A 12,623-nucleotide genomic window follows, 5' to 3' on the forward strand; every position below is an offset into this window, starting at 1 on the left:
AAATCGCCGCAGCACGGCGATAAAAATATTGCCGCTAAGCCAACATAGCGATAATTATCGCTAGTTGTTGGTAATATGCCCCATAGTTTTTTAAAAGGAAGTATTGCAATCGAGAAGAAAATCCAAACAGCTCTCCCTGAATCGTTGAAATCCACAGCATCCTGCAGTTGGGCGGGGAACAGCTAGGTTAGGCGTGCAGCCTTACAGGATTCCCAGCACCCCCCTCACCAGCCACCACTGTGTCACATCCATGAAAGACACATTATAACACTATGTGGCTTGATTCAGTAAGTCCATGGCCTGGAAAAGAATGCATGACTGCAAATGTGGCTTCAAACCCAATCAATGTAAGAAAGGATCATTCATACACTAACTTCTGCCGGATGACCATGAGGACAGCACACACACACATTGAGTAATAGAGGTAAAACAGCCATGAGCTACTTCTGTCATTTTAAGAGATCAGAAAAAAATAAAGGATCTAGACAAGGAAAGGTATTTTATTTAAATTAATATTCTTGGCATTAATCAGATATAAAGTAACACTGGAATGCGCAAGATGTATTAACATTTTGACAGCAAAATAGCCTGGGGCATAGCAAAGTTGTTGACAACAGCTTTGTGATTCATTCAGTAGCTCATTCCAGCACTTTAATATTGCAACCACACAAGTTGAACCGTACAAAGAAAATACAAAATGATGATTATTCCATGTACTCTTGGACAAAGTCTGGACCAACAAAACAGTAAAAAGGACTTAACAATTGTTTGCATTCAGTGATTAAATATTGTGTAACAACTTCATGAACAGCTAGTCATGCCTTCCTCCTAAAAACAACTAGATACTGAGAGAATAAATATCACAGACTAATCTTTAATCAAGTTACAAAGAATCAAAGACCTCTAAAGAGTTTAACAGCTACTTCAAATAAGACTACACACTGTTTCGCCATATATACATACCCATCTACGTATATATGTATGCAAACATATGTATATATTTTAGTGTATATTAGAAACAGAACGGAACATTTAATTAGATAAGTGCAAGCAATTTTCCTCAAAGTAAAACACATATGAACCATGCCCAGGAATGATAACATTTCCTCTTTTAACTCCACATATTTCATATTTCTTACATAGTCATCTTAGTTTCAAAAAGACTACCTACCAGCTCACTGATTTTTTTTTGAAAAAGTCCTGCCTAGTGTCTCCTCGAGCGATTACAATAGAATACATCCGTAAGTGGTCTGAGGTTTCACCTGAAAATTGAACTGCTTATGCCTGCATGTAAACAAACCCTTCAAATACACTGGATGTACAGGCCTGCGACATCAGGAGACTGGAGAATGAAGCTACCGAGGGAATGCTGCATTGGATAATGAAAGAAGCACTATGTTCTCTTCACCATGATACATGAACAGCGATCTGGAAATGTAATAGAATCCACTAATAGATGAGGAATTGGTTAGAAGGCATCCATTTGCAAGCGGCGCTTGAATGACAAGCCAGAGTTTTCATTGCAACTGTCCCTAGGAGTGGGCTGTATTAGAATTGACTTGCACTGCTTGGATCACACTGTAACAATCGCACAATCGAAGGATCACTCTTGGCACCTTTAATAAATTCTTCCAAGGAAAGTTTACCTAAAGAGGGAAAAGGAAACAGGGTGTCAATCACTGTGTGGAACTATTCAATGAGAAAAAGAAACAGAATGGTTGGTTAGGATTTAATACAAATGGTTACTGAATAAACATTTTAGCCTCTAGAAATCTAAGCAGAAAGAAACTACCTGAAAGTGATTTATGCCACTGCAACAAGATATATATATTTATATATATATATATATATATATACACGAGTGACTGTCAACGAGACAAAGTCCGATTCATGAAGGTGTTTTCGTGCACCTCTAGGCCGTATAACAGAGAGGATATACTGTCTCATGTGCTGCAGCACACCCTTAACTAGGTACACTGGGTGCAGACTGACAGTGCATGCTATTACAGTACATGCTCTGTTTGCATTGCAGGCCCAAACTCATGTCTTCACTCTGAACAGCACTTTAGGGAAAGGTGGTCCTCACAATTAAAAGGGAAGCAGGGATCCCCCCTGCAGGTGGGTGCTGTAAACAATTATACTGGCTTACAGGGTGATGCCTGGTACCCCTGAGAAGCCCCTCCCAGCAGCTCCCAACAGGAGGAACTGACTGTGTGCCACCTTCTATGTGACACAAAATCAGTGTACCACATGACAGCTACTTTGCTATTGCACAAGCGTCTTTGATATTGTGCGGGGAAAAATCAAAAACAGTCCCAACATTTCCATGATGGCACTCCCGCATGCAAATGAGGGATTGGCTCCTTGCGATTGCACTGGTGCCATATTAGAGAAGGAGTTGCAAAAGCGTCTGTAGCCTCTTCCACAGCACCAAAGGGAACCAGGGCCATAAATACCATATGCACAAGCCTGTTGCTTCTCTGGGGCGCTTTCATAATATAGGTCCAGGTAGGAGTCATTCACAACAACCACTTTATATTTATCAGTGTCACATGAGTGATCCCACAAATCAATAGAGTGACCCGAGGGTTTATATCAAAAATATATTCACTTTATTTTTGATTATATTCACTTTATTTTTGATTATATTTTTGATTATTGATTATGCAATTTAGATTTTTTCAAAAACTGGCAACAGACAGACTAACATAACATGTAAACTAAATGCTAGTCTACATACACCTACAGCAAAATGTGTGGCTACGTACTCTAAACCACAACAAAGTAAGTAATTACACATAGAAATTCACAAATCAATTTGCACAGTGAATTATACAGTGTATTGCATGTCAGGTGTTAAGCGTCGACGTTTCGGTCCATGCTGGTCAAGTAGATCCGTCGGACCATCTTCAGGACAAAGACGTTGCACAGCAATGTCTAGTATAAACATAACAATAACAATAATAAACCCTGAGGCACATGGAGACCAATATCCAGCTTAGCACAGACCAACACAAAAGACCAACAAAGTGAAGCCCAATAGCATGTTAACTACTAAAAAACTACTAAAAACCACACCAACTAGAACATGCAGCCAGTGAGCATGCGGGTTCAGTACTACAAGAGGTGGTATAATTGTGTGACTAATATTCCACATCTCGCCAAATGCATGTAATCTTCAGTGAAAAATACACCAGGTGAAAGAATAAAAGGGAGTATCTATAACTATAAACTAAATCACGGGCATCTTAGTATCCCGAGGTCTGAGTAATACTCACGAGAAATAAAACGCCACTCAGGTCGTTCTATATATGAATTAAAAACAAAATATAACATAAAACATTAATCCCCAATAGTGCCTGTAATAGCGTTATCAACTGCCACTGTAATCATGTACCAGTACGCCAAGTAACAGAAGTCAACTTACACGTCAAAATGTCGCCACGTAATCTATAAACAAATGACATGGGGAAGCGTTAGCGTGTGCGCCTGCATAATCAGGCATATCAAAATACGAAACACGGAACGGGCTCCAAAAACGGAGCAGACGTGTAAAACTTACTTAATCAGCAGCTATGCGCCGGCTCTTCGAAGTCCGTGCTCGTTCACCGGTAACTACTCGGGACGCCCAGACATCAGAACCATCACGTGGTTAAGTAAACTGGTGACGCCAACGCGGCCCGTTAAGGCGGCGGCCATCTTAGCCTAATCACAGGCCATGGGATAAAGTGTAGTTCTTAAACATATAACAACAGTAAAGTGCAGAACAACCGGCTATAGCCATCATCGTGTAACATTACATAAAAAATTACATAAAAAACGTGTACATATCGGAAAATTCAGAAAGATCAGCCAACACGGGCTAGTAATTCCTACACAGATGGATGGAGAGGAGGGCAGAAATATCCATGAGTGAGCAGTAAGGTATAAATAATCAGATAGCATTTACATCCATATAAACAATATAAACAGGCGCACAAGCAGTCAGGTCAAAGTGGCCAAATTGTGCCATTCAATAAAACTGTTAAGCCCATTTTCGACTGTGTCACACAACCAAATCAGTTTGTTTTCCCTTTGTGTCAGTAGTTTTTCGACATTGGGTCTTCTCCTTGTGCCTCTTACACATTCTATTACATACCATTTCATATCAGTAGGAGCATGCGACAGTTTAGTAAAGTGCTCAACTAGTGGTGCTGTCATAACTTTACATCTGATACGAGATTGATGCTGGGTAATCCGTTTTCTTATTTCCTGCGATGTTTTGCCTATGTAATAGAGGTCACACGGGCATTGAATGCAGTAAACCACATTTTTGGTCAGGCAGTTAGAATGATGTTTGAATACAAATGTTTTTTCGTTAATACAGCAACTTTTTTTGGCCTGAGTGGTGGCACAAGCAGTGCAGCCACCACAAGGGAAGTGTCCCACAATGGGGGCCAATCCCCAAATGTTTGGGAGGGTATTTGGTTTAGCCTCAGTATAGGCTCTAACCAAGTGATCCCTTAGGTTTCTTCCCCTTTTGAACGCAAATCTTGGCATAGCCAATTGGGGTTCAACTTTTTTAATCAGATGCCAATTGCTTCTGATAATTTTGGTTATTGCTGTCGATTCTGTATGTCAGCTTACATATAATTGTTTGTTACATGTTGTATTGTAAAGTATACATATTGTTTTGTTTAATGCACTAAATTGGGGTGTCATTATTTAAATGTCGGAACTTGAAACCATCGCCTACACAGATGATTACATCAAAACTATTGCAGGTGGACCGTCACTTCTAGGTCCTCAACTTAATACCGTTGGCCCTAGCTCTGCACAAAGCACACTACGTAATAACTTAGAAAGATTGCACAAGAAACTAATTCGCACAGAATTGCACGCCAAATTCCTAAGAGACTGCCTTGCGAATAATATCATAATATCATTCCTATAGGCCTACAAGTGAGGAACATTCCTTGCATTTTTGTAGAAGACGAGGAATACAAGACCGGCTTCAGCTTTGTTTCTAATAAATGTTCCATAAGTTGGATGGTGCTGAGCATAGAGACAGCCACACGACTTATTGAGAAACTTAAGACGGAAATCGCTGACTTGGAAAAACAAATACGCGAAGACCCTGCAATTACTGATACGAATGATTTTTTGAGCAAACTTGATACCACTATAGCTGAATTTCAACGGACCAATATCCTTAAGAAAACTGAAAAATTACAAAGAGATTTGAGAAATTATAGTCGGGAACGCACTTATCCGTACCTAAAAAAAGACTTTTTTCAGCATACTAACAACCAAGGGTACCAAGGACCTAAACACACCACCTTTTCGGATTCAGGCTCCTCTAATTCTGAGGATAATCTGAACAGATCTACCTCCTCTTTCAGGTCAAATAGAGGCAATAATTCTACTCCTTTTTTAGGAAGAGGTCAGACGCCACACAGGGGACGGGCTCGGAACCGCAGACGAGGCTGGTTTCGCAACCAGTATACTCCAGGGTTCAGACAAACCCGGAACAATTATTACGAGTGGTAAGCACGATATCCAATACAATGACAAATACCATCATGACAAACCACTCTAATACGGAGATTGTTCCCATTTTTAATTTGTCCTCGTACCAATTAAGTACTAGAGAAGTTGAAGTGTTGAGCCATGGTCTTTCTTTTGTACCTACGAATCGTAATGATCTCTTTTCTATTTTGGTTGAGACACATAGATTTTTCAGAACCTTAAGATTAAAAAACTTTTTTCATAATAATACCACTATTACACCTATAAACATCAGTGGTTTGAAGTGCCCTTCAACATTCTTCCCGGCAAATAATTTGATTCCTAAAGAAATAATCACTTTCGAGAATGTGGTCTTGACAGAAATAGAGCAGCTCTTCCAAAACAGAAAGTTTGTGAAGTTCAATTTGTCCAAAGATGATATGTCTACCATTAAAACATTGGCGGAACGAGATGACCTTGTGGTCAAACCGGCCGATAAGGGCGGTGGGATCATTTTACAAGATAAAATCTCATATGATCAAGAGGCTTTAAGACAACTTGCCAATCCTGAACATTATAAAAAGCTCTCCTGTGACCCTACTACCAGAATTAGAAAACTTATTCTGACCCTGACAACTAAGGGCTATGAGGGATTGTGGATCAGTAAAAAGGAATTCGAATACTTAAATAAAGATGATTTCAGTATTCCAGCGTTTTATACGCTGCCTAAGATCCACAAGAACAGCCAACAACCACCTGGAAGACCTATAGTGGCTGGCTGCCAGTCGGTGTTGCAGCCGCTGGCAGAATACGTTGACCATTTTTTGAAACCTTTTGTCCCTAATACAAGATCATTTACTCAAGACAGTAGGGACGTGATTGTCAAACTCGAAGGTGTCCATTATAGCCCAGAACTTAACATCCTGGCTACAATGGACATCGAGAGTCTATACACCAACATACAACAGGCAGAGGCAGTAGAAATGATCCGTAACATCTTAGAGACCCGTACACGTCCCCACCAAGTACCTACCTGGTTCATTACCGAGTGTGCTAGGATTGCACTATACGAAAATTATTTTCTTTTTAACAATGATTTTTTTGTACAACTGAAGGGCGTGGCCATGGGGGCGGTTTTTGCCCCCACAATAGCGAATTTGTTTGTTGCAAACTTTGAGGAACGAGTGGTTTTTGAGAATAACCCCTTCCTAATACATCTGGCAAACTATTTAAGGTACATCGACGATGTTTGTATAATTTGGGAAGGCACACAATCTGAATTAAAAGATTTTCATCGTTGGCTGAATACTAAAGACAAAAACTTACAGTTCACCTTAGAAAGTGATGCTAACAGCATCAGTTTTCTGGATTTAACTATCATGCACGTGGATGGGACTCTTGCCGTCAGCTTATACACCAAACCGACGGCTCGAAACACCCTCTTAAAATACAGCAGCCACCATCCCCGCAGTCTGCGAGATAACCTCCCTTTTGGCCAGTTTCTCCGGATCCGGAGGAACTGTACCAGAAGGGAGGATTATTTTCGGGAGGCCAAAGTATTACAAGAGAAACTGGTGATGCGTGCATATCCCTATCGGCTGGTAAAACACGCAATGAAGCGTGCCTGGTTTTATGACCGACAGGCCCTACTGCAGAAAAAGCAGTCAAGAACTCCAGATTCCAACACTGAACAAACTACTTGTGTCTTGACTTTTGGTACAGAATCGACAGCAATAACCAAAATTATCAGAAGCAATTGGCATCTGATTAAAAAAGTTGAACCCCAATTGGCTATGCCAAGATTTGCGTTCAAAAGGGGAAGAAACCTAAGGGATCACTTGGTTAGAGCCTATACTGAGGCTAAACCAAATACCCTCCCAAACATTTGGGGATTGGCCCCCATTGTGGGACACTTCCCTTGTGGTGGCTGCACTGCTTGTGCCACCACTCAGGCCAAAAAAAGTTGCTGTATTAACGAAAAAACATTTGTATTCAAACATCATTCTAACTGCCTGACCAAAAATGTGGTTTACTGCATTCAATGCCCGTGTGACCTCTATTACATAGGCAAAACATCGCAGGAAATAAGAAAACGGATTACCCAGCATCAATCTCGTATCAGATGTAAAGTTATGACAGCACCACTAGTTGAGCACTTTACTAAACTGTCGCATGCTCCTACTGATATGAAATGGTATGTAATAGAATGTGTAAGAGGCACAAGGAGAAGACCCAATGTCGAAAAACTACTGACACAAAGGGAAAACAAACCGATTTGGTTGTGTGACACAGTCGAAAATGGGCTTAACAGTTTTATTGAATGGCACAATTTGGCCACTTTGACCTGACTGCTTGTGCGCCTGTTTATATTGTTTATATGGATGTAAATGCTATCTGATTATTTATACCTTACTGCTCACTCATGGATATTTCTGCCCTCCTCTCCATCCATCTGTGTAGGAATTACTAGCCCGTGTTGGCTGATCTTTCTGAATTTTCCGATATGTACACGTTTTTTATGTAATTTTTTATGTAATGTTACACGATGATGGCTATAGCCGGTTGTTCTGCACTTTACTGTTGTTATATGTTTAAGAACTACACTTTATCCCATGGCCTGTGATTAGGCTAAGATGGCCGCCGCCTTAACGGGCCGCGTTGGCGTCACCAGTTTACTTAACCACGTGATGGTTCTGATGTCTGGGCGTCCCGAGTAGTTACCGGTGAACGAGCACGGACTTCGAAGAGCCGGCGCATAGCTGCTGATTAAGTAAGTTTTACACGTCTGCTCCGTTTTTGGAGCCCGTTCCGTGTTTCGTATTTTGATATGCCTGATTATGCAGGCGCACACGCTAACGCTTCCCCATGTCATTTGTTTATAGATTACGTGGCGACATTTTGACGTGTAAGTTGACTTCTGTTACTTGGCGTACTGGTACATGATTACAGTGGCAGTTGATAACGCTATTACAGGCACTATTGGGGATTAATGTTTTATGTTATATTTTGTTTTTAATTCATATATAGAACGACCTGAGTGGCGTTTTATTTCTCGTGAGTATTACTCAGACCTCGGGATACTAAGATGCCCGTGATTTAGTTTATAGTTATAGATACTCCCTTTTATTCTTTCACCTGGTGTATTTTTCACTGAAGATTACATGCATTTGGCGAGATGTGGAATATTAGTCACACAATTATACCACCTCTTGTAGTACTGAACCCGCATGCTCACTGGCTGCATGTTCTAGTTGGTGTGGTTTTTAGTAGTTTTTTAGTAGTTAACATGCTATTGGGCTTCACTTTGTTGGTCTTTTGTGTTGGTCTGTGCTAAGCTGGATATTGGTCTCCATGTGCCTCAGGGTTTATTATTGTTATTGTTATGTTTATACTAGACATTGCTGTGCAACGTCTTTGTCCTGAAGATGGTCCGACGGATCTACTTGACCAGCATGGACCGAAACGTCGACGCTTAACACCTGACATGCAATACACTGTATAATTCACTGTGCAAATTGATTTGTGAATTTCTATGTGTAATTACTTACTTTGTTGTGGTTTAGAGTACGTAGCCACACATTTTGCTGTAGGTGTATGTAGACTAGCATTTAGTTTACATGTTATGTTAGTCTGTCTGTTGCCAGTTTTTGAAAAAATCTAAATTGCATAATCAATAATCAAAAATATAATCAAAAATAAAGTGAATATAATCAAAAATAAAGTGAATATATTTTTGATATAAACCCTCGGGTCACTCTATTGATTTGTGGGATCACTCATGTGACACTGATAAATATAAAGTGGTTGTTGTGAATGACTCCTACCTGGACATTTAGCTTATCTATCTGATATTACCCAGTCCCGGTGGGATTATTGGGTGGCTCTATTCTATATATTCATAATATAGGGGCATATTAACAAGGGCTTTATCTCTGCTTTATTGGCTTTAAAAGCCAAAGTAGCGGAGATAAAAATATCGCCCTATCAACAACAGGGTGCTAACATGCAAAATTGCATGTTAGCACCTTTTTTCACTACGCTTCCCTTTGCATCTCTAATGAGATGCAAAGTGGGCGTTCCAGTGCAAAATAAAAGGAGAAATGTCGCTAAGTGACATTTCTCCTATTATCAAGCTTCACGCTAACCCTGTTAGAGATAAAAAAAAGCAGCGCTAACCACGGTTAACGCTGATTTTTTACGTCTTCTAATTTTCAGTCTTAGCCATGTAATCCAATGGGAGGTGGATTACAAGGTTAAATCCACCATGTTCTATCAACAAGGATATCCCTATCCTTGTAGTTTTATCGCTGCATTACCAGCGATAAACCTCCCAAAATGCAGCTATCGCTGGATTTTTTATCACCTAAGTGGTTAGCTTTGTTAATAACGCGATAACCAGGCGATATTATCCAGCGATAGCGGGCGTTAAAACGTTAAACACCCTTAGCGTTAATTTCCCCTGTTCCTCGTTAATGTGCCCCTCAGTTTGCTACTATAAGAACTCTGAGGTATGAGTAAATTAATCTTGTTTTCCACATCTTAAGACAGGCATGCCAACTCTAAATGGTTGGCAGCATCCACTTGCCAAGGAACTCTAACCAATTTCCACATTTGAACTATAATGTATAAAGCATTAATCTCTACTACGGGGATGTTTTATGACCAATAACAATGGCACTGTGAATGAAAGACCATACTGTAGCAATTATATATTCCAAAGTATTTTCTAGGTACCTGTAAACATGATAACTTGTAGCCTAGTTTTCATTGGCCCCTTACTTATTGTACCAGTTACAATCTTGATACCACTGTTTGGATTAAACTAGGGAAAAATCACAATCTCGTATATCAACAGGTAATTGGTGTTTCAAAGATATTTGTGAATAATTGGAAGGTCTATCAGAAAAACGTTTTACATTGGTCCGTGCCAGTCTTCACATCAAAAAGAGTATCAAAAATCAAAATGTCATCTTACTATACGCAGAAAGGGTGTGTTAATTTAAGTACTCATACAATACTTCTATTTTGATGCATATGGACTGTTGTCATCTTTATTGGAATTTGCCAACAATAAACACTATTTTCAGCCAAGAGAGGAATCCTAAAGTTAAGTGTATTGTTACCTGCAGGTTCCAAACTGGAATTCATGAAGGATAGTCTAATGATATATGGGATACATTACCCCCACCTGTCCATTATAAGGTTATTGCAAATCACCGAGGACTACCATGACCTACAGAGGAACCAGACTAAAGGTTGAGTTCCTTTATAAGATCAAGGAACTCTGTGGCAATTTGCAATATCTGTGTACTGTTTTGCAGAGGGCAGCTTATGTCTTATAATATATGGCCACGCCATTACCCTTCCATCAAACTGCTTAAATCATTGGTGCCTTGCTCTTTACTGTTCATTGCAGACAAGAATAATACAAGATGAATATGTAGAGTGAACTTAAATACACCAAAAAAGCAGTTAGTATTTATTGCAAAAAGGTATTAGAATAAGTTTAATGTAAGTGAAATTAACAAAATACTGTACCCCACAATGTGTGGGAACATACATAGCTGTTATCTTTAGTGGAATGAGCTATAGCATAGGGAAAATAAACATGTTGCCATAAATACCTCCTTTCTGCTGATATCAGAAGAAGGAAAGTAAATGGCAGCTGTAATTATGCTCAGTGACCTGCCTTTCACCCTGGCTTCTGGCAGTGTGACATCAGATGTCAACTGTAATAACTTACTATAGTTGAGTTGTTACTTTACTTCTTTATTACAGGTGACTGAATGCATCACAAGTTGCCTGTAATAAGGAAATTAGAGAATTGCAGTCCTCCATGTATTCTATTCTATTTTATGATTGGAAGGTCTGTCTGAAAAATGTCTGTCTGAATAAATATATATAGATATATATAGTAAAGCTTCCAGTGTTCAGTTTATACATACATATCCTCAATTGCTTTCTGTACCTCATTCACCCCAAAACCTAACGAGAGTGGTGTGGTACTAGGTGCCCAGAAGTAGTCTGTTTGTTCTGTAGCCACCTCTGCATAAATCTGCTCGAAGTGACGGACCCACCTATCAGCAGGAAATACACACTCAGTCCATGTCATATTATTGTTCTTAAAAAATTGACTATTTACTATCTTCCAAAATTTGGCACTATCTGCATTGGCACTAGCTTCAGTTAGGTCCTCCCATGTCTGTTCCCTTAAGGCATCCTTCCTTAGGTTTAGATATGCTTTCCTTCGAATTTTAATCAGTTCTGAATCCCTGGGTGTACTTTTTTTTAAAAACAATTTTTATTGAAACATTTCGCATGGCATTGCATAAAGTACATGTCTGCATGACATCCATATAAATATTTCCACATTCTGTTTACGCTCTGCTAACAACATTTTCAGAAAAAAGTACTGGGTATTAATATCAGTGTGAGCGCCCACTGCTCTCGATAACTATCCTGTCGGCATGCACCTGCTGACCTCTCCTTCTCATATAATACCATCTGACTCGGAGTCCTCCACCAGGGGTGGGTCACATATGTCGCCTCTATAGCTATTCCATCCTCCCCAAACCTTTGCCCATTTTGTTGGACATCCTCAATGGATATATACTGATTTTTCCGCTATCATTGCCATGTCCATATCCTTGCAACATAGGCTGAGGGTAGGGCTATCTCTGGATCCCCAGTGCTGCGCGATGTTGCGCTTTGCTATTGTCATGCTTTGGGCCATCCCAGCGAGATCTGTGGGCATGCCACACCGTGCAGGTAGGGGGTGCAATTACACGGGGTCACAGTATGTGCTCCCATAAGCACCCCCAGGCTCAGATCTGTTAGGAGTCGTGTTAGGGACCCCTGAGCTGCCTCTCCACCACCCCTTTCATACCAGGCTCACTGCCATGACAAGGTGATAAAAAGGCAACTTGTATTATGCTTAGCAGTGCCAGCAGCGGTACCGCCAGCATATTCAGGCCGGTTGCAGACAGCCGGCCCAGCGGGATCCTTGATACCAGTGGAGCCGGTGGTCTTGTGATGGCCCAACTGCCACGCTCATGTTACTGCAGGCAGACCTGCAGTGTGGCTGTGTTCGGACCACCATACATAAGGCCTTAAATGTTTTTGAAAAATGAAATGAG

The 12,623-nt window shown here is 40.3% G+C and overlaps 1 protein-coding gene across 8 annotated transcripts in view; it reads right to left on the bottom strand.

Moving 5' to 3' along the window:
* Window positions 1–482: 482 nt before the first annotated feature.
* HPCAL1 (hippocalcin like 1) overlaps window positions 483–12,623 on the bottom strand; it is a 1,733,702-nt gene continuing 1,721,561 nt past the window's right edge. For all 8 annotated transcript variants that reach the window (XM_078647808.1, XM_078647811.1, XM_078647806.1 and 5 more), the window contains one exon: window positions 483–1,646. In XM_078647808.1, the coding sequence (XP_078503934.1) occupies window positions 1,549–1,646 (98 nt within the window). In that variant the 3' untranslated portion in view covers window positions 483–1,548. The remainder of the gene's footprint in view (window positions 1,647–12,623) is intronic.

The sequence above is a fragment of the Lissotriton helveticus genome, chromosome 6 (genome assembly GCF_964261635.1).
Source record: "Lissotriton helveticus chromosome 6, aLisHel1.1, whole genome shotgun sequence".
Taxonomy (NCBI): Eukaryota; Metazoa; Chordata; class Amphibia; order Caudata; family Salamandridae; genus Lissotriton; species Lissotriton helveticus.